The sequence below is a fragment of the Nycticebus coucang genome, chromosome 12 (genome assembly GCF_027406575.1).
Source record: "Nycticebus coucang isolate mNycCou1 chromosome 12, mNycCou1.pri, whole genome shotgun sequence".
NCBI lineage: Eukaryota > Metazoa > Chordata > Mammalia > Primates > Lorisidae > Nycticebus > Nycticebus coucang.
The window spans coordinates 69,258,462-69,285,335 of NC_069791.1; the positions used below are offsets into that span (position 1 = coordinate 69,258,462).

Consider the following 26,874-nt stretch of genomic DNA (forward strand, 5'->3'; position numbering starts at 1 on the left):
CTCAAACTATCTAGGAAGGAAAAGAGGGATTTTGAGTTTCTAGCCAAGATCATTATCTTAGATCTTGTCATGGTGTCACAATGCTAATTGCCAGAGAAAAGAAAGCCAAGCCATAACATTGTCCCTTGCAGTACCAAGAATCAGAGATATTATATCTACAAGTCATTATCTGTCCAGATATCTATAGAACACTACTCTCATTTAAAGTTGTTACTTTAAGATCTTCAAAGGTAATTACTAGGGCAAATGTTCTCCCGAGGTGAATTTCCACATAGTTTTGAGATGCAAGTGGATTGACTGAATTTTGGATAGAGAAAGGAGAAAGTGTTGAACATTTTATTAATATTAAGTTTTAAAAGCTTTACAACACTAAGATATAGGAGTGTTGCTTCCTAAAGAAATTATGTTTTAGCATTTGGTATTGGTATAGAAGTTCTGGAGCTTGGATATTTCTTTGTTAAGCATTTTATAAATTCGCAATCTTAGTCCAGGCCTCGGTCCAGCAAAATTATGCCCTCATCTTCTTCCTTTGGGGGAGAACAGACTGTTACACCTCCAGGCTCTCAATAGGTCACATCTCATTCCTTAACATCTTCTATGGGTTAGAACTTGCTCTAACTCAGCCTTGAGTCCCCCTCAGGAGAGACTAAAAGGAGCATTGAAATATTTCTCAGGATGGACCTTAGACATTATATAAAATACACATAATAAAATCTACCATGTTAACCATGTTTAAGCAGACATTTCAGTAGCATTTAAACACATTAAGAACAGTGGATTTTTTTCTTTCATTTGTTTTTTAAAATTTCTAAGCCCCAGGCTAGGTGTGATGGCTCACACCTGTAATCCTAGCACTCTGGAAGGCCGAGGCAGGTGGATTGACTGAGCTCACAGGTTCAAAACTTACCTGAGCAAGAGCGAGACCCCATCTCTAACAATAGCTGGGTGTTGTTATGGGCGCCTGTAGTCCCAGCTACTCAAGAGGTTGAGGCAAGAGAATTGCTTGAGAACACAAGTTTGAGATTGCTGTGAGCTATGACTCCACTGAGGGTGACAAAGTGAGACTGTCTCAAAAAATAAAAATAAAATTTCTAAGCCCCTAACATTAAGAGTAGTGTTGTTCAACCCTCACCACCACCAGTCTCTAGAAGTTTTTCATCTTACAATACTGAAACTATACCAACTAAACAATAACTCCCATTTCCCCTCTACCCAGATCCTGAAAACCACCATTCTACTTTTTCTCTATGAGCTCAGCTATTCTAGGTACCAGGTATAAGTGAGATCATACAATATTTGTCCTTTTGTGATTGTCTTATATATTTTTCAATTTTTAATTTTTATTTTGAGACAGAATCTCACTCTGTCACTCTGGGTAGAGCATATGGCATCATAGCTCATGACCTCAAATGCTTGGGTCTAAGCAATTGCTTAGCAATCCTCTTGCCTCAGCCTCTAAATAGCTGGGACTACAGGCGCCTGCCACAACACCCAGCTAGTTGGGTTTTTTTTTTTTTCCTTCTTCTTCTTTTTTTTCTTTGTAAAGACGTGACCTCACTCTTGCTCAAGCTGGTCTCAAACACCTGAACTCAAGCTATCCACTGGCATTGGCTTCCCAGAGTGCTAGGATTACAGGCATGACCCACCACTCTTGGCCTTGGAATTTTTTCTTTTTTAGAATTTTTTGTTGTTGTTGTTGTTGTAGAGACAGAGTCTCACTTTATTGCCCTCAGTAGAGTGCTGTGGCATTAGACAGCTCACAGCAACCTCCAACTCGTGGGCTTAGGTGATTCTCTTATCTCAGCCTCTCTAGTAGCTGGGACTACAGGTGCCCACCACAATGCCTGGCTATTTTTTGGCCCACAAAAAAAAGTTTTTTAAAAATGTCTAATATGGGCCGCTCATTCCTATAATCCCAGCATTCTGGGAGACTGAGGCAGGAGGATCACTTGAGGCCAGGAGTTCTAGACCAGCCTTGGAAACATAGCAAGACCCCCCACCTCTAAAAAAAAAAAATTTTTTAAAGGAATTAGCTGAGCATGGTGTCAGGTGCCTGTAGTTCCTGCTACTTGGGAGGCTAAAGGAAGAGGATCACTTGAGTTCAGGAGTTCAAGTCTACAGCGAGCTATGATCACTTCACTGTACTCCAGCCTAGGTGACAAAGACCCTGTCTCAAAAAAAAAAGTCTGATGCTGTCTGATCATTATTTCCTGCTCCTGCAGAAAACATAGAAGTGTTTTGTAGAGTTCATCCCTAAATACTACATTCTGGAAAGAGATAAAATTCAGTAAGTAGCAAAATGATTTTACCAAAGCTGGGCCTGCAGTCTCTGCTGTTTGCATTCTTGGATAGGAAGTCACATTAGTCTCAGACTACACCTGCTCTCCCTTAAATCCTTCCCCAAAGGAAGCCAATAAACTGGAGTTTTAAGCCAGAGGCAGTAGGACAAGGTCCCATGGGACCAGAATAGCTCCCAGGTGCCTGGAGGCTGATGTTCAAAGGTGCCCCATACAGCACAGGTGGGGGACCCCTCAGAGCTAAGTTTAGGCCTGTCTACCCACCTGCCCCAGACAGCAGCACAAGCCCCACAGGGTGACCATTCACTGAAGTGACCCACCAGGACACACAGGTACTCCTTCACACTTTGAAGTCACTTACCTCAAAGTGTTTCTTAATAATACTCAGAGCAGTCTGGCCAATCTGATGGTTCTCATGAAGTTGTAAAGCCTCAATTTTATCAATCCCACCAAATTCTTCTATCAGAAGACACAAATGTTTCTTCTCACACAGTTTCTCCGCTGCCTGTGAGCAAGTTCAAGAGAACATTAGACCCCAGACAGGAGCCGCCCATCAAGGGAGCATCCTTCAGTGGAATCAGACCAAAGGTTACCATTCCAGAAGGGACAGTTTCACTTTTCCCAAATTCATTGACAATTATATGATCTTCCTCCCACTTCAGAGATCTATGATATATACGTACTTTAAATAAATGTATACAGGCCAGGCATGATAGCTTGTGCCTATAATCCTAACACTCCAGGAGGCCAAGGCAGGAGGATTCCTTGAGCTCAAGAGTTCAAGACCAGCCACTGAGCAAGAGTGAAACCCCATCTCTACTAAAAATAGAAAAATTAGCTAGGTATTGTAGTAGGTGCCTGGGGTCCTGGCTACTAAGGAGGCTGAGCCAGGAGTATTACATGAACCTAGGAATTTGAGTTTTCTGTGAGCCAATATGATGCCACAGCACTCCAGTCTGGGCAACAGAGTGAGATTGTTTCAAAAAAGGAAAAATGTTTATATACAAATATAAATGTATGTTTTAGGGCTCCAGTAGTACAATCGGTTAGCGCATGGTACTGATAAATGTACATTTGTACATTTATATTTATTGTACAAAATGCACTATTTCCAGACTATCAGTTTATAGAGTTTTTTGGCCAAATATAGTACCACCCACAAATATGTGATTATAATTATATAGGAGATATCCCCTTATAATTAATAGAAATATACATTTTTTAATTTTTTTAGAGACAGAGTTTCACTTTGTTGCCCTTGGTAGAGTGCTGTGGCATCACAGCTCACAGCAACCTCCAGCTCTTAGGCTTAGGTGATTCTCTTGCCTCAACCTCCCGAGTAGCTGAAGAAAAAATTTTTGAGACAAATTCTCACTCTGTCTCCCTGGGTAAAGTGCTGTGGCATCATATCTCATAGCAATCTCAAACTCTTAGGCTCTAGCAATTGTCTTGCCTCGGCTTCCCAAATAGCTGGGACTACAAAGCCCAGGTAGTTTTCTACCACAGCTGAGCCACAAAGCCCAGGTAGTTTTCTCTATTTTTAGTAGGGATGGGGGTCTTGATCTTGCTCAGGCTGGTCTCAAACTCCTAAGCTCAAGCAATCCACCCACCTAGGCCTCCCAAAATATTAGGATTACAGGTGTGAGCCACCACACCTGGATGGAAGGTATAACAGATTCTTAATGTATATTACTTTGCCAGGAGAGCTACCAAAGAAGGAACAAGGACAAAGATTTGAAGGAATACAAATGTCACCCATTATGCAAAGAAGAGTGTAGTTCAGCTAAACAGCAATATTTGGGGGAAGTGGAGAAAGACAGCATCTGATGTCATATCCTAAAGAGTACTATTATTTTGTGAACAGTGATTTTTTTAAAAAGTCCTGGATAGGCATCTCAAAAAAAAAAAAAAAGAAAAGAAAAAATTGGGGCAGTGAAGGACAACCCAGGGTGGTTGGAGGCCTAGAGAAGGATTTTAGACTTTGATAAGATAGCAGCCAGCCCCAAAGTTACTTTACAGGACTTCAATGGCATTCTGTTGCCCACCTGAAGTTTCTAGCTACCCCACACTTGACCCCAATAACTACCTGTTCCCTGGGCCTCTATCGATATAGGGGTTTCACACATTTGTCAGGTGGGATTTGGCCAGTCTTTCCCAAGACAAAAATCCCAAGTGTTGAATTCAAACAAAGTAGAAGTAGCTGTACTTCTCTAGCCGTTAGTGTACCTTCACAAACTTGTCAAGCCCACTCTGTCTAACACCTGGCAAATCTCTGTTCTTTATCAGTGCAATTAGCTCAGTCTCAGGGTATGATTGGGCTGGGTTTCAAATCTGATCTCTACTCAGGCCAGTAGTTTCCAAGACTTTTTGTTGTTTTTGCCTGCCAGAGAGCTAGGATCACAGGCATGAGCTATTGTGCCTGCTTTATTCTTTTTGCCTAGAATGATCCTCCCCAGACATCCAAAGACTCACTTTGTTCTTTGCTTAAATGTTACTCCTCAGAGAAGTATCTCCTGATTTCTGTATATATAGGACAGCTACACACATTGCACTCTGGGAGGCCAACGTAGGAGGATTGCTTAGGCTCAGAAGTTTGAGACCAGTCTGATCAAAGTCAGATCCCGTCTCTACTAAAAATAGAAAAATTAGCTGGGCATCACGGAAGGTGCCTATAGTCCTAGCTACTCTTGAAGCTGAGGCAGGAGGATCATGTGAGCCCGGGAGTCTGAGGGTGCAGTAAGCTAGGCTCAGGCCATGGCATTCTAGCCTGAGGCAACAGAATGAGATTCTGCCTCAAAAAATAAATAAATAAATAAAGCAGATAGCTATACCCTCCCCCACTCTGAAGTATTAATGACCTTCCCTTTATCTAATAACTTTACCCATAACTCTCTGCCTGGCGTGTGTTCCTTCTCCTCCCTCCATGTATAAAGCTTCATTAGAACAGAACTACGCAGTGTCATCATGTGAACATCCTAAAAAGGTGGCTGGCATAAAGAGATTCATTTGAGAAAATGCAAAAGATGGTCCTTCTTTGAAATGCTCCTTCATGTATTTATCCTCAGGAAGTATGGACCAGGGTGGATAGAGAGGAAAGAATTCAACTTAGGTTTTAAGAACTAAATTAAATGTCTTACTCATGTTGGACACTACCATTTACAAACTGACCTGTTCAGAATAGCTTACCTGGAGAATATAAGCGATGATGTCTAGGATGATGAGAACAATTTTAACATCTGGGACAATGAGCAGATTTATCAGTGGCTCTAAGACTCCAGAGTGGACAAGCTGGATCAACTGGTCCATGTTGGCCCCAGCTGTGAAGTTAGCCACTGTCCAGACGGCCTCTTTCTGGACTTTAAATTCTCCCTGCATAACAACAACGTTTACATTCTCTACAGATCCCTGAAAAGCCTAAATATAGTGATGCCAAATTGATTCACTTTCTAGGGAGACTGGTGACAGCCAGGACCATGTATGCAGTTTACAACAAACACCTTGGCTACCTGCCTCTAGTTCCTGATCAGAAGTTGGCGTCTTTGAGAAGCCAACAAGTAGGAAGACATGCTCAAATGGGGTCTAGAGGGAGGTTCTAAGATCAGCTAGAGTTATTTCCCTACGTTAGGCTATGGGGAAAAATAGAACGTAAACCAGTTCAGGCAATCAACATGGACTAGGAATTATGGTCAAAGTTTTAGATGGCAGTGGCCTGTGCCTACATTTCTAGTCTTTCTGACACACTAAAATTCTGGGTAAGAAGATATAAGGCTGGGACACGGATATGATTTAGGGCTGTGGTCCCCAGTCCCCAGGTTTCGGACAGGTACCAGTCTGTGGCCTGTTCAAATTGGGCTGCACAGTAGAAGGTGAATGGCAGATGAATGGACGAAGCTTTATCTGACCACCACCTGAGCTCTGCCTCCTGTCACATTAACAGTGGCATTAGAGGGCGGTACCTGTGCCTCAGTAAGAAGGGTGCCGGCCCCATATACCGAGGGTGGTGGGTTCAAACCCAGCCCCGGCCAAACTGCAACAAAAAAATAGCCAGGTGCTGTGGCGGGCGCCTGTAGTTCCAGCTACTCAGGAGGCTGAGGCAAGAGAATCACCTAAGCCCAAGAGCTGGAGGTTGCTGTGAGCTGTGATATCACAGCATTCTACCAAAGGCGATAAAGTAAGACTATCTCTTAAAAAAAAAAAAAAAAAACAGTGGCATTGGATTCTACTATGAATTGAACATGTGGGCGTCCTATGAGAATCTAATGCCCCTCCCCTATCAGTGGCACAACTGTCTTCTGCGAAACTGGTCTCTGGTGCCGAAGTTTTGGGACTGCTAATCTAGGGGACTGAGCCAGTCCAGAGTTGACAGAAGCAGACACTGAAGTATCACACAATGAATCCTTTGCATTTATAAAGGGCACTTGGCCCAGAGATATGGGAGTGACTTATGAATCTATGAATCCTTCCATCTTGGGACAGGGCTTATTCTCATTTCATGGTTGGGGAAAATTATGACTTCAGCTTGAAAACTAAAAACGTAACTTAAAGGCTCCCAGCAAGTTATAGTTCAAAAGGTACAGTTCAAAATATGAATATTCTTTGATTCCTAACTGCATGTTTCTCATTAGAATATACGCACAGACTCACAGTAGAACGCAGGACAGGAAGTTCCAGATAGGTCAGAAGATGCCATATCTGTACCCCACATTACTCCACTCATCTCCCCAGCCTCAGTCTGAGGTAACTACTCCTGACTGTGGCTGGTTTAAACAGCTCATTCAATAAAAGGTGCATCTTACAAGGGTACATGTGAAACTTAGTAAATGTAAAATATAATTGTCTTAACATAATAACTAAGAAAATGCCAGGAAGGCTATGTTAACCAGTGTGATGAAAATGTGTCAAACTGTTTATAAAACCAGTGTATGGTGCCCCACGATCGCATTAATGTACACAACTATGATTTAATGTTAATAAAAAATAAAATAAAATAAACTTACAAAAATAAATAAATAAATAAATAAAAGGTGGCAAAAGGAAACGCTGATGGTAGTAACTGCTCCTGGGAGGCGGGGTGGGAGTCAGGAGGAAGACGAAAGCTTTAATATATGCCTACTTTTATATTTGGAGTTTCTATTTATGTCATCACTTTAATCAATTCCTGTACAGTAAAGGCCGCTTTTCTCTAGTGCATGACATTACCATAGCCTCCTAACACAAATCCTCCACCGCCTTTTGGCAGGTAATGAATAGATGGCACATTCTTTGAACACCATTAAAAAATGAGCCAATATTACTAGTTCAAGAGTTTTCTGGATGTTTGAGCCATGGGAAGTCTCCTTTTCATTGAACAATCCGATTTAATGGGTCCTTCAGAATGAAATGTCCCTCTTCTAGGCAGAGCTAGGAATCTCATGCTTCATAGCTCTGTTGTGCTTCAATTAACTTGCTGCTTAGCCTATGCCTGAATTTCTGGTGGAGTCTAACTCAGGGCCATTGGAATGCAAGCTTGTCACAGATGCTGAGTGTGTCACTTACATTTTTCAATAGAGCCACCAAGGATGGCAGGATGTCATGAGTGATCAGCTGCTGGATGTGCTGGCAGGGACCTGCGGCCACGTTGCTCAAGGCCCAGGTTGCCTCCTTCTGGATGGATGGCTTGGCATGCCGCAGGAGCTGGGGCAGCACATTCAGCATGCCTGCATTGATGGCCATCTGGGTCTGCTGATCTGTCCCGGTGACAATGTTCCCCACTGTGCGGAGAGAGGGGGTCTGTAAGAACAAGGGGAGAAGTCTCTGTATTGCAAACCTATCACAGGACAAGGCAATAATCACACCCTTCTGTGGCCTTCCTTCGAAACCTTATTGGAGCTTTGCTGGTGGTTCTCTGCAGCCCTATGAATGGAGACTATGTCCATGATCCTTACTAATTCAATGCATCCATGGCTGTGTTTACATAGTTTAAAGGTAAATTGCCAGCTTCCCAAAGTGTTCTGGCTTGGGAAGGATAAAGGTCAAAGGGATGCCATTTTCAAGAAATACTGTTGTCCTTTTCATATGGTTTCAACTGGGGGAAATGCTAAGTTGATTAGTGTTTATCAAGTAATAATTTCTACTGAATTTGTATTTAGCACCAGTGTCAAGCTTCTGATGTATATTCAATTGGAGCTAATGAGATCCCAAAGGCGTTTCTTGGTGTAACTCAAGGTCAGCAGCATGGGTATACAGTTGGGCTCAAGATGACATCTGCCCTAGGAGGGCTGACTGGATTTATTTAGCTTTCTCTTTACTGTAGGGAAGTTCCAGTGAAACCCATCTAATATTCTAGGGTTATCCTGGCTTATTAAGCTACTTACCTACCACTCAAATGAGAGGTGGAAGTGGTACTATAAGCCAATCATGGTCTCACCAGGAGGCCCCACTTGGGCCCCAAACCCTGGGTGGCTTCTTTTCTTATTCTTGTCACTCTCTCCATCCCCCCAGCACTAGCCCCAAACCAACTGTGACATCTGGGAAATACTGTGCTAGTCTCAGAATAGACAATCACTAAGGCTGCACAACATACAACATTAGGCAGAAGCTGGGGTCGGTGGGGAGGGGAGAGTGGAGGCATCTTAAATACACCCGTATTTCAAAGCAGTAGGTGACACATGTTTAATATTCTACCAGTGTTTGATAGTGGATTTCCTTGCTTTTTGCCTATATCTGAGGTAGATTAAGAGAGCAAACTGGGGAGAAGATAAGAAAGAATTCTCTTTTATACTTGTGTAAGCAATTTGAACATTAGGATGAGCTCTATGCACATACACAACATACACACACACACATTGTAGAGACAGTTTGTTAAAGTCTATGTGCATAGACTTCTAGAACGAAAAGATGCAAAATAGTTCACTGGGTGGTGGGATGATAAGCAATTTCACTTGGTGTGTTTCTGTGGTGTTTTTGGTTATCAGATTAAGAAAAAGTAAGTTACTTAATACTCACTAGAATTCTAGATCAAAGTAGATTTAGGCGTTTGGCTAGAGTGGCACAAACCAGGGAAATGCAGATGACAAGCTTTGTTCCAGGCAAAGGAACACAGTGTCCTTAGCAAGTTCTGTTCCCCTCACCCCAGATCTTCTTAGAACTTGCTAAGGTGTACATGACTCACAGACTATTTGGAAGGAACCAGATTGCAGTTACCAAGACACTGAGTTCTGAGCTGGTCATGAGCTCTACCAGCCTGGGCAGGACCCCAGTGTCAACGACTTCGCCAATGCGCTCGTTGCAGCCCTCGGTGAGGTAGGATAGGGCCCAGCAGGTATCTGAGAGAATCTCATTATCATGGTGCTGCAGAAGTTGGAAGAGGACTGGCAGCATTTGCTTCACCGCTTTTTCGCAAGGGTAAGGGTTCTTGTTTCTGCACAGGTTGGACAAGGTCCATGTGATGTTCCGCAGTAATGTGATCTGTAACAAGGAAACTGCTTCCAGCATCAGGTGTAAAGTGAAGAAAAACACAAACAGCAGTGTGATCTTACCATCTCTGGTCAGTATTATTGATCAGCATGAACCAAAACTTTTGAGCTTCAAACAGAAGCTTGTTCTAGGCAGTGAAGTGTATTAGGGATGCAGAGAACGAGCTTTATGTTCCACATTCAAATGTTAGATGGAGGTTTCCTTGTGTGCTTTTTTTTTTTTTTTTTGGAGACAGAGTCTCACTTTGCTGCCGTTAGTAGAGGGCCGTGGCATCATAGCTCACAGCAACCTCAAACTCCTGGGCTCAAGTAATCCTCTTGCCTCAGTTTTTCTATTTTTAATAGAGACAGAGTCTTACCTGACTCAGGCAATCTGCCTGCCTCGGCCTCTCATAATGCTGGGATTACAGACGTGAGCCACACGCCCTGCCTCCTTGTATCCTTTCCCATTGCACTCAATTGATGACTTAGTTTCATTTTTCTCTGACAAAAGGTCAAATAGGAGTTATTTGGTCTTCCCACCAGTCTATAATTCTACCGCCATGTCATAACTGTATTTCTGATCTTCAATTTGAGGACCAGTCTTCCTATCCTGCCTTTGGATTCAAAAGTTTGGTGACTCAATGAAGCTTCCCAATTGTTCAAGCCACTGGTTTCTGCCCCTACTTCTTTGTGATTAATGATGGCAATCAGCTCCTTCCAGGTCACCAAACTCAGCAGCTGCTTCTCAGTCCTAAAGTTATTGTCCCTTCCAGCTGTATTTAGTAATCAGCCATTCCCTTATGAAAAAGCCCTTTCTTGGCAATCTGTTACACGAAATCTGATTTTCTATTGCCAAATGGGCTGTTTCTTTTCAGTCTTTTCTGCGGGCGTTAGAGACTCCAGGACTTGGTCTGGGGCCCTTCTCCCACTCTAGGCCAGGGCTTGGCAAACTTTTTCTATAAAGGGACACATAGCAAACATTTTCAGTCTTGTAAGTTATATGGCCTCTGTTGCAACTGCTCAACTCTATCCTTGCAGCAGCTGACCAGGCCAGGCTTGCTGACCCCTGCTCTAGCTGACCTGACCCAGCTAGATATAAGCACACACATCACCTGGACAGGCATATCTGCAGTAATCATGCCTCTAACTTGCCTCAGCATCTACAGCTAATGCTCTGATTCTCTTTTCCCTCCATCCTCCCCCTTTCTCTAGGATGACAGTCATCTATCTAAGCAATGTAACCTGAAACCTGAGAGCACCCTGGCTTTCTGCTATCTCTCTTCATGTCTAGCTCAGCAGCATCCCTGACCCACCTGCTCCACCATCCCCCTCTGCTACCTTCCGATGACAGGCAGCTGGAAGAGACATTCTGAAGGACAGACTACTATATTTCCTGCCTTGAGAGCCTCCAAAGTCTTCCCATTGCCACTAGGATGAGCTCTAAGCCCTTTGCCCTTCTTGCCATCTTACACTGCTCTCTTCTTGCAAATGTCCTTGGTCATGGCTAGCCTTTTTCTGATTCTGCCATGTCAAGTGCTCCCCATCTTGAAGGTTTTACACATGTTCCTTTTGCTTCTTTTTTTTGAAAGTCTTACTCTGTCACCTGGGCTAGAGTACCATGACATCAGCCTAACTCACAGCAATCTAAAACTCTTGGGCTCAAGTGATCCTCCTACTTCAGCCTCCCAAGTAGGTGGGACTACAGGAGCCAACCACAACACCCAGCTAATTTTTCTATTTTTAGTAGATGCAGGATATTACTCTTGAGCAGGCTATTCTTGAACTCTTGACCTCAAGCAATCCTCCCACCTTGGCCTCCCATTCTCTTCATTTTTGAGGCAAATTTAGAACCCAGTTCCTAAAGTAGGAAGTCCTCTCTTGTTGCCACATCAAGCAGTCTTGACTCTAACCCTCTAACTTTGACCCTATTAACCATGAATAGAGCTGGTGAACCATTACATCTGCCTGTATTCCTTGAATGGAGGCCTTAGTCATCTACTTGTGTAGGATGGTAAGCTTTGAAAAACCTTAATAGATGTCTTCTAATGCCCTCCCCCCAAAGAAAGATCAGTGCCTACTGGCGCAGGACAAAGGTGAGTCAATCTTTACCCCAAATGACACCCTATTCTCAGCCTTGTTTTTAAGTGCCATCACAGGATCCAGACAGTGGCCACGTGATCTGTTATTGATTTAGAAGTACTTTTCCTAATTTCTTGACCTTGGAAATGTGTTACCTAGCTGGGTTTTCTCATCTGAAGACACTTACTGGTATGGTTGACGAAATCAGGGCCAGCAGATGTGGGATGGCATTGCTCGAGATAACGATGTCTCTGAACTTTGGGCCGTCACCTACAAATAGATCACAATTACCAAGAGACAACAAAGAGAATCTGAAGTGTCTAATTTTTTTTAAGTGTATGCAAAGTATTAGATACTTAAATTCATTCTTGGGTTTGGGTTTGGCAAGCAGATAGTATAGCCCTGTAACTAGATTCTGAGTCTTCAAGGTGTCTGTTGGGGGAGGGGGTAAGTCCTTACATGACACACTGACACACTATTGTACCACAGTAGCAATTGCTATAAGCAGAGGCTGTGGTCATGAAGGACCAAGCCAGCTTGGCCCAGTGGCCCACTCTAAACACCAGAGGCATTTCACAGCATGGTTCTCAGAAGGCTGGTTCTGAGAACCATCTTCATGGTTCTCATGAAAATGAAGGCTAGTGCAGATCAAGCTGTCTTCCCAGAAGACTCTGACATGGGGCAGTAACTTCCCAATGTGACTCAGAATAAAGCCTAGAGTTAGATAGGTGCTGTCAGTCAACCATCTGCCGCTTTGGGTAGGAGACCAACCTTAGACTCTGGAAGTTAAAGTTCATATTCAACCATCAAGGCAAAGATAAGTCACACCATATCACCCAGTCTTGCCTGTTCCACACTAAACCAAGTAAAATGAGAGACATTGTCCCTAATAGGGGCTTTCCCTCTGCAAGCATTTTTAAAAGCACTTAGTTATTTTGTCTTCTGTTTGCTAATTCTAATATTTGAAGTCCTTGGAGGGCTTTATTTCTGCTGACTCAGTCATGGTGGGTTGTTGCTTCTCTGAACTTGTAATTGCTAATACTTGGCTGATCTTAATTTGTTCAAATCTTGAGGGTCCCAACGAGTTTTCCCCAGAGAGCCACAGAATGTATGTCAGCCAGAAATCCAGGAGTTTTCAATCTCATAGCACTAACTTTGTAACTGGGGTGATTTTTCAGACCATGCAGGGAATATAACATCAAGCCCCAAATTCATAAGTAGAGGGTCTTAGGATTATGTTTTCAGGGAAGACATTTTTCATATGTTCCCTTTAGAGTCCTTTTAGGGCCCTGGGATACGTAAGGATCTGTCATAAACCCCTATGCTGCATGGGTCAAAGACTTGTCTTTCCCCTTACCCCAAGCCACAAATCCCAGAGGCTGCAGGACCCTGGTATTGGCAGATGTAGTCCATGGCTTCAGGATGCCCTGAATCAGCTGGTTTCGGCTTCAATCGTTTGGCTTCTGAACTTGGCTCTAATTTTGAAATAGTTTCTTGTATCTTTTCCAGCACTTCTAGGTATTTATGCCAAGAAGGTTTCCAGAACATCAAATGTACCATACTACCCTAAGAGCCCTTACCTGGCTGCATGCCTGGCCCATTGTTTCTTAGCCTACTGGGGGAGAGTCTCACCAGCTATATTGCCAAGAGCCCACACAGCCTGTTCACACACAATCATGTGGGTGGAAGACAGGAGCTCAACCAAAGGCTGGACAGCACCCCCTTCCACGACTGCTCGGGTCTGTTCTGAAGTCCCTGAAGCAATGTTGGTCAGAGCCCAGGCTGCTTCGAACTGCAAGCAGGGATAAAGAGATGACTTCAGAAACTCCACCAGCCGGGGAATGAGCCCAGCTTCAATAACCAATTTTAGAGGGGGATTCTTTTCCTGGGACAGCATTTTCCTATGCAATGAAAGAAAGAAGAGGGGAAAGGTCATGTGAGGGAGATATTAAGAACCTCCTTAATAGATGGTTTTGGCATTCCTAACTATCAGATGAAATAAACCAGAGCTACCTAATGTCCCAGGTTCAGCCTATAGCATTTTGCCCTGATAAGGCAATGTTTTCCCCTTTAGATATTATCTGCAAGCTGAAATTCTTGTAGAGGCCAATGTAAATTAAGCAATTCATCTCTGACAACACACTGCATCATTTAAATTGCCTTTGAGGATAGTGTGGAATAGCAATTTTGTCTCATTTTTGAAAGGACTAGCCTTTTCCTGTGTTTTATGGGCATTTTGCCAAAGTCAAGAAACCAAATAGGCCACTGGAGCTCATTTTCCAGCTATGAAACTATAAGCATCAGCAGTACATTTGGAGATACCTGGCTGCGTGGGTGGCCTGGAACCTCAGGATGGGATCTGAGCTATTCACTCCTTTGATTATTTCACCCAGAGTGAGGCTGACCTGCAAGGAAAGACACATTCAAGTCACATTCTCTGCCAAAAGGAATGGCAAACATCACCTAGTCTCGTCATTCATCTGATTAAAACAGGCTGGCTTGTGCATGATGCCCCATCTCTAGATTAGGGGAGGGAAGAACATTTCGGGACCATAGGTCTCACAGATCTGTAGGATACTCTTCATGCTTGGGAGAGAAATAATTCCTATCATCACTTGTATCCTCAGCATCTTTTTATCCTATACAATAAGAACATGTTGGAGGATATCAGTAAAAATAGCAGAATATGAACCTTCAAAAATTCTCTGCTCTATAAGTCAGTGAGAAAGCTGACAAAAATTGCCAGAATCAACTTTTCAGAACCATAGATATTAACTAAAGCTTTGTAGCAATTTATTTTTTTCAATCCAGAAAGTGTTTATTCAGGAAAAACAGCTGAATCTCAGTAATAATAGTGACAGCTTTATGGCATTTTGACTTGCCTTATTCCCACCCACCCTTTCAAGCTCCACAGTAGTCTTGAAAACAGTCCACAATCACCGTGAAAAATCAACAGCCTAGCAGTCACCAGAAGATGCAGAATGGGTAGGTACTCCTTTAAAGCTTTATTTCCAGAAAATTATTAGTTGACCCATCTTGTAGTTTCTTAAAAAGACCCCACTTGTAAGAATCTCTTTTATTTGACTCAGAGCTTACCCAACATGAAAAGCCTTTTCCCTAAGAATGTTTTTTGAAAACAATTAGAGGAAGTTGTTTAACATCATAGCCACCTGAAAAGGTTGGGTAACAGTTGAGACAAATGATAGGCCCACCAAAAATCTAAGAGGAAAATCTGGGGAATGAGATGTTCATTAGGGCTTTGAAAAGGTCCAACATAGGCCAGGTGCATGTATAGGACTAAGCACATACTCAAAAAACTGAGAAGACCCTGACCTCTTGCCTCTGGCTGACCTTGAGGCTCTGTGCAAACAGAAAGTGAAGGCTTAAGGCAGAGTGGTCAACTGCCTGGCTGAGTGTTAAAGGCATGCCCCCACATGCACACAGAGCTTCTTGGCAAAAATTGGTGTTTTTTATTTTTGTTCCAAGTGTGAAAGTAAATCTCTGTCCAATCATTTTCATTATTTGACCACTAATGTAAACTGCACAGAGACTTAGTGGCCACACATGACAAAAAACACATTTTACAGAATTAGTTCAGAAGTCACTGAACAAACACTATTATCCAGCAACAACAACAAATGCTGGGGCAAGGGGGAATCTCATATTCAGAGTTATCATGCTTATTTGTTTGTTTATTTATTTATTTATTTTGAGACAGAGTCTCACTCAGTCGCCCTGGGGTTGAGTGCTTTGGCATCATAGATCACAGCAACCTCAAACTCTTGGGTTCAAGTGATTCTTTTGCATCAGCCTCACAAATAGCTGGAATTATAAGCACCTATCACAATGCCCAGCTATTTTTTAGAAATGGGGGCTCTCTCTTGCTCAGGCTGGTCTCAAACTCATGAGCTCAGGCAATCCACCTGCCTCTGCCTCCTGGAGGGCTAGGATTACAGGTGTAAGCCACTGCACTTGGCCCTATTTATTTATTATTGAGACAGAGTCTCTGTTGCCCTGTGTAGAGTGCTGTCACAGCATAGCTCACAACAACCTCAAACTCTGGCTCAAGTGATCTTTTTGCCTTAGCCTCCTGAGGGGGTACAGGTACTTGCCATGATGCATGGCTAGTTCTTTCTATTTTTAGTAGAGTCAGGGTCTTTCTCTTGCTCAGGCTGGTCTTAAACTCCTGAGCTCAAGCAATCTATCCACCCTGAACTCCCAGAGTGCTGGGATTACAAACATGAGGCACTGCACCTGGCCACTACATTATTTTAAAGGACTAGTTTTCAGCAAAGAAATAGAGACATGCAAAGAAATAAATATGAAATACCCATATGTACATGGGAAAAAAGGAATCAATAGAAATGTCCTGTGAGGCCCACATGTTGGACTTAGTAGACAAAGACTTTAAATATGTTCAAAGAACTGCAGGAAATCATGATTAAAGAACTAAAGGAAAGTATCAGAATAATGTCTCACCAAATGGAGAATATCAATGAACAGAAAGAAATTATTAAAAAGAGCCAGATAGAAATTGTGAAATTGGAGAGTACGATAGCTGAAATGAACAATTCACTAAAAGAGATGAACAGTAGATCTGAGCAGACAGAATGAAGAATCAGTGAAGTTGAAGATAGGTCAATTGAAGTTTTCCAGTCTGAGGAAGATGAAGGAAAAAGAAAATTAATAGATCTTTAGAGATCTATAGGACACCATCAAGCATACCAATATATGCATAATAGGAGAGGAGAGAGAGAAAGGGGCAGAAAGTAGGTTTGAATAATGTCCCCAAATCCCTAAACTTATGGAAGATTTATTTACATATCTGAGAAGTTCTATGAACTCCAAATAAGATAAATCTCAAAAAATCTACACCTAGACATGTCATAAACTGTTGAAAGCCAAAAACACAAAAGCAAGAACATTGAAACTGGCAAAAAACAAAAACAAAAAAAACAACTCATGTACAAGGCTTCAATAAAATTGACAGCTGATTTTACATCAGAAAGCATCAAGACCAGAAAGCAGTGAGCTGTTATATTGAAAATCATGGGGAAAAAGGGAAAAATAAAAGACTATTCAAAATCTTGAGGGGAAAAAAATAAAAAATAAAATACTATTCAAAATCTTGCGGGAAGAAAACACTGTCAATGAAGAATTTTACACCCAGTAAACTATCATGATAAAATGAAGGAGATGTTAAGAAATTCCAAAATAAAGAAAATCTCATCATTAGGAAGAGTAAAAATTCATTCTTAACCAAAAATAGAAAAAAATTAGCTGGTGTGGTGGTGCACTACTTGGAAGGCTGAGGCAGGAGGATCACTGGAGTCCAGGAGGGTAAGGTTGTAGTGAGTTATGACCACACCACTATACTTTAGCCTGAGCAACAGATCAAGACTGTCTAAAAAACAAAACAAAACAACAATAATCAAAAAAAAAGAAAAGAAAAACACAAAACCCTAGGTACTGGGATAACTGGATAGTCACATGCAAAAGAATGAAGTTGAGCCCCAACTCATACCCATTTATAAATATTAATTCAAAACGAATCAAAGATCTAAACATAAGAGCTAAAGCTATAAAATTGTTAGAAAGAAACCCAGGCATAAATCTTTGTGACCTTAGATTAGGCAATGTATATACCTAAAACACAAACAACCAAAGAAAAATACAGATAAACTATACTTTCCCAAAATTAAAAATTTTTATGCTTCTAAGGATACAATTAAGTAAGTGAAAAGACTACTCACAGAATGAGAGAAAATATTTGCAAATCTTATCTGGTAAGGGCCTAGTATCTAGAATACATAAAGAACTCTTACAACTCGATAAAAAGACAAATTACTTGACTCAAAAAATAGGCAAAGGGTTTGAATAAATATTTCTCCAAAGAGATATACAAATAGCCAATAAGCACGTAAAAAGATCACTATCATTAGTCATTTAGGAAGACATATCAAAATCACAACATATCCTTTTTACCCACTAGATGGCTATGCTTTTAAAAATGGCCAACAAGTATTGCTAAGAATGTCAAACTACAGTGGTGCAACCACTTTAGAAAACAGCTTGGTAGCTGTTAGTTTCCCATTGCTGCTGTAAAAACTACCACAAACTTAGTGGGTTAGAACACCAACCACCAACTTGGTTGGGCATGGTGGTGCATGCCTATAATCCTAGTACTCTGAGAGGCCAATGTGGGAGGATTGCTTGAGGTCAGGAGTTTGGGACCAGCCTGAGCAAGAGTAAAAGCCCGTCTCTAGAAATAGTCAGGTGTTCTGGTGGGCACCTGTAGTCCCGGCTGAGGCAAGAGAATCACTTGAGCCCAAGAGTTTGAGGTTGCTGTGATCTATGATGCCATGCCACTCTACGGAGGGCAGCAAAGTGAAACTCTGTCTCAAAAAAAAAAAAAAAATGCTAAGGGGTTAAGAGAGTTGGTTCCTCCTGGAAGATCTGAGAGGACAATCACTTCTTTGCCCTTTTTAGCTTCCACTAGGAACACCTATATTCCCTGGCTTGAGGCCCCTCCCTCTACCTTCAGAACATGTCATGCTAATTATGCTAACTTCTGCTTTCATCCTTCTGATAAGAAACATCCTCTGTTCAGACCCACCCAGATAGCCCAAGATACTCTCCCCATCTCAAAATCCTTAGCTTAATCACATCTTTGAAGTCCCTTTTATCATAAGATAACAGGCATAGATTCTGGGGATTAGAAGATGTAGACATTTACGGAAGCCACTGCCCAGCCTATCACAGGTTTAATCGAAATTAGCAGATAACCCAGCATTTCTATTTGTAGAGGTAGACACAATTGAAAACATGTCCTCACAAAAATTTGTACACAAATGTTAACAGCATAATCGTAATAGCCAAAAAGTGGAAACAACCCAAATATCCACCATCTAATGAATAAACAAAATGTGGTCTATCTATACAATGGAACATTATTCAGCCAAAAAGAATTGATATTGATACATGCCACAACATGAAACTTAGAAAATCATTACTCTGAGTGAATGAAGCTACATTCAAAAGTTCACGTTGTATGATTTCATTTATATAAAATGTCTAGAATAGATTAATCCAGACAGAAAGCAGACTAGTATTTGCCAGAGGCTTCAGGGAATGAGGAATGGGGAGAGGTTGCTCAATAATGGGAGTGCAGGTGGCACCTGTGGCTCAGTGGGTAGGCGCCAGCCCGTATACCGAGGGTGGAGGGTTCAAACCTGGCTCCGGCCAAATTGCAAAAAAATAGCCAGGCGTTGTGGCAGGCACCTGTAGTCCCAGCTACTCGAGAGGCTGAGGCAAGAGAATTGCCTAAGCCCAGGAGTTGGAGGTTGCTGTGAGCTGTGATGCTACAGCACTCTACCAATGGTGATAAAGTGAGACTCTATCTCTACAAAAAAAAATAATAATAAAAATAAAATAAATAAAAATGGGTGTGGGGTTTTCTATTTGAGGTGGTGACTCTGTCCTGGAATTAGCTAGCGGTGATGATTATACAACTTTATGAATACACTAGAAACTTCTGCTTATATACTTCATTTTTTTCCTTTTATTAAGTCATATACACATAGATCATGAATACATTTATGCCTTTGTGGGGCACAATGTGATTTTTTATACAATTTGGAGTGCTTACATCAAACTAATCAACATAGCTCTTACCTCATTTACTTAATTATTATGTTAAGACATTTATGTCCTATTCTTGATAGATTTGACTTGTACCCTTGCAACATGCTCCATAGGTGTGGTCCCACCATTTATCCTCCCTCTATCAAACGTCCACCTTCCCATCCCATTCCCCTCAACCTCTCTCCTTCATCCGGGGCTGTAGTTGTGATCTATCTTTCATAAGAAAGTGTGAGTAATTATAAATTGGTTTCATAAAAGTACTGAGTACATTGGATTAGTAAAGTATATCTCAAGAATGGATATATACTTTACTAAGAAGAAAGTATATCCAGCTCCATCCAGGAAAACATAAAAGAGGTAAAGTCTCCATCTTTTTTAAGGCTGAATAGTATTCCATGGTATACATATACCACAATTTATTAATCCATTCATGGGTTGATGGGCACTTGGGCTTCTTCTATGACTTAGCAATTATGAATTGAGCTGCAATGAACAAGCTGGTGCAAATATCTTTGTTACAAAGTGATTTTTGGTCTTTTGGATATACACCTAGTAGAGGAATTGCAGGATCAAATGGCAGGTCTACATTTAGATCCCTGAGTGTTCTCTAAACTTCTTTCCAAAAGGGATGTATTAGCTTGCATTCCCACCAGCAGTGCAGAAGTGTTCCCTTTTCTCCACATCCATGTCAACATCTATAGTTTTGGGATTTTTTGATGTGGGTTACCCTTACTGGAGTTAGATGGTATTGCAAAGTGGTTTTGATTTGCATTTCTCTGGTGATTAAAGATGATGAGATTTTTTGATGTGTCTGTAAGCCATGAGCCTGTCTTCTTCAGAGAAGCTTCTGTTCAAGTCTCTTGCCCACAGTGAAATAGAATCACTTATTCTTTTCTTATTAATAAGTTTGCGTTCTCTGTGGATTCTGGTTATCAGACCTTTGTCAGAAACATAACCTGCAAATATCCTCTCCCATTTTGAGGGCTGTCTACTTGCTTTATTGTGTTCTTGGCAGTGCAGAAGCTTTTTAGTTTGATCAGATCTCAGTAACGTATTTTTGGTGTTGCTTCAATTGCCCGGGGACTCCTCCTCATAAAGTATTCTCCCAGGCTAATTTCTTCAAGTGTTTCCCCTGCACTCTCTCCAAGAATCTTTATAGTTTCATGTCTTAAGTTTAAATCTTTTATCCAGTGAGAATCAATTTTTGTTAATGGTGAAAGGTGTGGGTCCAGTTTCCATCTTCTACAAGTCACCAGCCAGTTCACCCAGCACCATTTGTTAAATAGGGAATCTTTCCCCCAATTTATATTTTTGATAGGCTTATCAAAGATCAGATGATGATAAGTGTCTGGGTTCAACTCTTGGTTTTCAATTCTGTTCCATACATCTACCTCTCTATTTTTGTGCCAGTACCATGCTGTTTTGATCACTATAGATTTATAGTATAGTCAGAGGTCTGGTAGCGTGATTCCTCCTGACTTGTTTTTATTTCTGAGTAATGTCTTGGCTATTCCAAGTTTTTTCTGTTTCCATACAAAATGAAGTACTAGTTTTTCCAGATCTTTAAAGTATGTCTGAGGTACTTTATTAGGGATTGCATTAAATCTATAGATTGTTTTGGGTAGTATGGACATTTTAAATATGTTGATTCTTCCCAGACATGAGCATGGTATGTTTTTCCATTTGTTAACATTTTCAGCTATTTCTTTTCTTAGAGTTTCATAGTTCTCTTTATAGAGATCTTTCACGTCCTTTGTTAGGTACACTCCCAGATATTTTATCTTCTTTGGCACTACCATAAAAGGAATAGAGTCAATGACTGTTTTTTTCAGCTTGACTATTGCTGGTATATATAAATGCAACTGATTTGTGAATATTGATTTTGTATCCTGAAATGCTGCTGTGTTCCTTGATCACTTCTAAGAATTTTGTAGTTGAGTCCCTGGGGTTTTCCAGGTACAATTGTATCATCTGCAAAGAGTGAAAGTTTGATCTCCTCTGATCCTATATGGATACCCTTGATAGCTTTCTCTTGCCTGATTGCAATGGCTAAGACTTCCATTATAATGTTAAAAAGCAGTTGAGACAGTGGGCAACCTTGCCTGGTTCCTGATCTGAGTGGAAATGTTTTCAATTTTATTCCATTCAATATATTGCCTGTGGGTTTGCTGTAGATGGCCTCTATCAGTTTAAGAAATGTTCCTTCTGGGTGGCACCTGTGGCTCAGTGAGTAGGGTACTGCCCCCACATACTGAGGGTGGCAGGTTCAAACTGGCCCTGGCCAAACTGCAACAAAAAAATAGCTGGGCACTGTGGCAGGCGTCTGTAGTCCCAGCTATTCAGGAGGCTGAGGCAAGAGAATCACCTAAGCCCAAAGTCTGGAGGTTGCCGTGAGCTGTGATGCCATAGCACTCTACCATGGACGATAAAGTGAGACTCTGTCTCTTTAAAAAAAAAAAGAAAGTCCCCTGGGCGGCGGCTGTGGCTCAGTGAGTTGGGCTCCAGCCCCATATGCCGAGGGTGGTGGGTTTCAGACCCAGCCCCGGCCAAACTGCAACAGAAAAATAGCTGGGCGTTGTGGCACGCGCCTATAGTCCCAGCTGCTCGGGAGGCTGAGACAAGAGAATGGCATAAGCCCAAGAGTTAGAGGTTGCTGTGAGCCGTGTGACATCACGGCACTCTACCTGAGGGCTGTATAGTGAGACTGTCTCTACAAAAAAAAAAAAAAAAAGAAAGTCCCTTCTATACCTATTTTCTTAAGAGTTCTGATCATAAAAGTATGCTGGATAAAGGGATGAATTTTGAGGTATGTGAATTATATCTTAATTATTTATTTTTTTTTTTTGAGACACAGTCTCACTATGTCGCCCTTGGTAAAGTGCCATGGCATCACAGCTCACAGCAACATCAAACTCTTGGGCTTAAGCAATTCTCTTGCCTCAGCCTCACAAGAAGCTGGGACTATAGGTGTCCACTACAACTCCCAGCTACTTTTGTTGTTGTTGTTGTCGTCATTGTTGTTCAGCAGGCCCAGGCTGGGCTCAAACCCGCCACCCCCAGTGTATGTGGCTGGAGTCCTAACCACTGAGTTACAGGTGCCGAGCCAATATATATCTTAATTTTTAAGACCTTCTAATACAGTATAATACTTTTTTTTTCCATTGTTTTGTTTCATACTTTCCTCTGGTGACAGGAGTCCTAGGGACTAATCTAGCAAAATGAAGCTAATCAGAGTTATGGTTCAGATTCTTATGGTGATTCAGGGAACGACTGTACCCATGTCATTTGATGAATGTAATACATCATTCGAGCCTCCTAGCAAAATGGAACCACTGTGCCTTCCAAGAGCCCTGAGTGTAGCAGTGTAGAAAGGATGAATGTGGACAGTTAAGGTAGGACACAGTCATCACTGCACTCCATAGAACCTGTAGATGCAACATTATTGAAGTGCTAAAAAGGAAACTTTCTGGTCAGGGCCTTCAGGATTCACAGAAACAGAATTGGCCTTGAAGTCAATCCAGGTTCCGCATTTAGTGGGGCTAGGACAGATGGAGAAGGGAAGACAGAGGACACATTCAAAGTATTAGGAAAGACTTCACATGGCTGGAGACTAATTTCCTCCACTGAGAAACAACCTTCACAACCCTTATTTCCTGAGTTCCTAGGCTTATAGGTAACAAGTAAATTTCCAATTAGAAGTCATACCTTCTCTATCCCATCAGAGCTTAGATCCCACTGATTCATGGCCACGAGAGTAAGGACACTTTTGACAAAGATAATTTATCCTGAACTATAATCTCTTCCCCCTTCTGTTTAAAGACCCAAAATTAGAGTTTACAAGTTCTGGATATATGTATCGTCTTCAGAGTGGAGAACTTAGTTGAGAACATATTTTGCACACAACTGCTCTGAACACCACATACTGACCGACATCTCTTCAGCCAGATTTTCAGAAGCTGGGTCATGGGAGAAACTGATGATATTTCTTCTTTTTAAAGTTTGCTCATCTTTCTTGGCCTTCCGGAGCTCCTGGCTGACCACAATCCGCTGTTGCCGCCTCATCTAAAGAAGAAAAGAAAGGAATTGGAGCATTTAGAGCCGGGAACCCAGATGTCACCACGTTTAGTCTTTTGAAACATGTTTCAAAGCATGGTTTCATTTTGCAGGTGTGATAGGCTGGAAGGGTTCGGATCACACAGTCATCTCAGCCATGCTTACTTCCTCTGCTTTCTATGACTGTACCACATCTACAAACTGATTCAATCTTCCTGCCAAAGTAAAGGGAGGCCACGTGCACCCTGGACAGTCTCGGATTCTTGGCCATAAGAACATCTTAGCAAAGCATCCTGTCGCCCTGAGTCTGAGCTCATCTCTACTGGCGTTGCTCAACTCCTGGAGAGTACAGCTGCTTCCTGGATAGGCCTTGGCTTCCCAGTGGAAGCTAGACAGGTTTTGCTGGGACCATCAGAGGACCACCAGCCCTGATCATTGACACTGGTAGTGAAATCAGTCTGTAGGCCATTTAAGACTTTATTTTTTTTTTTTTGGAGACAGAGTCTCATTTTGTCACCCTCGATAGAGTGCCATGGCATCCTAGCTCAGAGCAACTTCAAACTCCTGGGCTGAAGTGATTCTCTTGCCTCGGCCTTCTGAGTAGCTGGGACTACAGGTGTTCACCACAACTCCTGGCTATTTTTAGAGACAGGGTCTCACTCTTGCTCAGGCTGGTCTCGAATCTGTGATATATATCAGGCAATATATCCACCTTGGCCTCCCAAAGTGCTAGGATTATAGGCATGAGCCACCACGCCTGGTCCCATTTAAGCCTTTATCCCCAAATTTTACTTGGGCAATAGAGTAAGAGAGATTAATTTTTTTTTTTTAATCTCCTTTGGGGCTGGGCGTGGTGGCTCACACCTATAATCCTAGCACTCTGGGAGGCAGAGGTGGATGGATTGCCTGAGCAAGAGCAAGACCCCACCTCTAAAAATAGCCAGGTGTTGTGGCAGGTGCCTATAGTCCTAGCTACTTGGGAGGTTGAGGCAAGAGAATTGCTTGAGCCCAAGAGTTTGAGTTTGCTGTGAGCTGTGACACCATGGCACTCCACAGAGGGTGACAACATGAGACTCTATTTCAACAACAACAACAAAAAAAAAAACTCTCCTTTTATCAGTTTGGAGATGGGGGTCTTGCTGTGTCACCTAGGCTGGAGTGCAGTGGTGCCATCATAACTCACTGCAACCTCCAACTCCTGGGCTCAAGGGATCCTTCTGCCTCAGCATCAAGGGATCTTAGGCACATGCCACCCAACCTGGCTAATTTTTTCTATTTATTTTTTTTTAAGACAAGGTTTTGCTATGTTTCCTAAGCTGGTCTGGAACTCCTGCCCTAAGGTGATCCTCCCTCCTCAGCTTCCCTGAGTGCTAGGACTATAGCACCTGATCCCATAGACTTTATAATATTGAGAATATTGGGGAAATAACCTAAACTTTCTGGAAAGATAAGTTTATAAATAAGCTTTTAAATTCTGGCTTGAATAAGGGTCATCGCAGTGTTATAGGGCAAGGTAGGAATACCTTCAAGGCCTACTGACGCAGCTGTACTGTTACCCATCACTAATCAGGCCCTCCCCATGGGGAGTTTTGTACCTTTATCTTTTCATTTCTTATCCAATGGCCTTTCCTACTGCTGTCCACATAGAGGGTTCAATTCCTTTGTTTTAAGTGGATTCCTTTCATGTGCAGGGGTCTTAGAAGCAAGACTGCCACACTTATTGAAACAGGTAAGAGTGATTTTGCTCTAGGGTACCCTTGCCAGGCTGTGGGGACCACATGCTTCTTTCACCCTAAACTGCCTTTCAGATTCCCCAAACTGCCAACCTCATATGATGTGTCAGTCAAGATACATAGATGTTAGGCACAGAGCTGATTGCATAGCTTTCTGGCTGTAGAGAGGTCAAATGACACTTAGAATCTACAGCACAAACTCCCTTGGATCTTGTGCTCATCCCACAGCAAAAAGAACAATGGGGGCTTCTCAGGTCTGAGTCCTATTTCTGCAAGGCACACTTGTTGGCTGTATCTTATACACCAACATTTTAGCTACTTGGTAAGCTTCCTTGACACGGGCAGCTACAGTTGAACATCTATGTACTAGCCCTGTGAAGGCAGAGAGCAGTTTTGTTTTGTTTTCTATTTTTTTTTTTTTTTTTTTAGAGACAGAGTCTTACTTTGTCACCCTCAGTAGAGTGCTGTGGTGTCACAGCTCACAGCAACCTCTAGCTCTTGGGCTTAGGCAATTCTTTTTTTTTTGTGTGTGGTTTTTGGCCGGGGCTGGGTTTGAACCTGCCACCTCCGGCATATGGGACCGGCACCCTACTCACTGAGCCACAGGCGCCGCCCAGGCTTAGGCAATTCTTTCACCTCAGCCTCCCAAGTAGCTGGGACTACAGGCACCTGCTGCAATGCCCAGCTATTTTTTTTTGTTGCAATTTGGCCGGGGCTGGGTTTTAACCTGCCACCCTCAGTATATGGGGCCCGTGCCCTACCCATTGAGGCACAGGCACCGCCCTAGCAGTTTTGTATAATAGATCAAGAAATAAGAGCTCTGAGATTAAGTAGTTGCAAGATCCCATGGAAACTTTGAGTCCACAGTTGTGTGCCTCCTAAGTCCCTGTGCTTTTGTTCTCCCTACCCTTAATGTTTTATGACGACAATTTCAAACACAGAAAAGTGAGAGAATGATTCAGTGAACACCCATGCGCCTACCAAAAGAGAATGTTTTACTATATTTGCTCAATCTCCCCCTCATCCTCTCTCTGTTCCATTTTTGATGCACAACCATGTACACACCACACTGGTCCCTGAAAGAGTGAGTCAGTGGCTTCATACTCACAGATGCATCTTTGCCTCGGTACTTGAATTTTCTCAGCCTCTCTTCTGGAGCATTTAAGTTAGGCATGCTGACTAGAAGGCGTAGTAAGTCACCTGCAAGTTCGATGTTTACAAAGAGATTTTCAGTGCCCAGGATCTGGGTTACTAGGTTAAAGTCATCAGGCTCTGTGAAACAGAAAATAGACCCTGGAAGTCAGTTTCCACAAGTACAATCATGCCAATTCAGCAGGCCGTGGACACTGTGGGAGAGCCGAGGGGACCAGTTCTGGGTGTAGAAGTAAAGGAAACTTTTTAAAAGGCCATTTGGCTTGGACTAGGCCTTGAAGGGCTAAAATTGGCTGGCTATCATACATAGAAGCCTTTCGCAGAACAGTGTCCAAGGAGTTCTGTACAGGGCAGTCCGTGTGGTGGTGAGGGCCCCAGACAGGAGACAATACCCAGCCCTTTGAGTCAAAAGTCTCAAGCATGACCTACTCTAATCTTTTGCTAGATCGCCTCTACTCAGTATGGGCCACCATTGTCTTC

At 42.3% G+C, this 26,874-nt stretch overlaps 1 protein-coding gene across 1 annotated transcript; it reads right to left on the bottom strand.

Moving 5' to 3' along the window:
* Nucleotides 1–482: 482 nt before the first annotated feature.
* KPNA7 (karyopherin subunit alpha 7) lies at nucleotides 483–26,416 on the bottom strand. Its single transcript, XM_053558063.1, has 10 exons — nucleotides 26,351–26,416; nucleotides 23,384–23,518; nucleotides 14,135–14,217; nucleotides 13,445–13,713; nucleotides 12,000–12,082; nucleotides 9,480–9,743; nucleotides 7,833–8,066; nucleotides 5,484–5,666; nucleotides 2,659–2,802; nucleotides 483–527 (listed from the first exon to the last, which is right to left on the bottom strand). The coding sequence occupies exons 1-10, from the start codon at nucleotides 26,414–26,416 to the stop codon at nucleotides 483–485; spliced, it is 1,506 nt and encodes a 501-aa protein (XP_053414038.1).
* Between the last annotated feature and the right edge of the window lie 458 nt (nucleotides 26,417–26,874).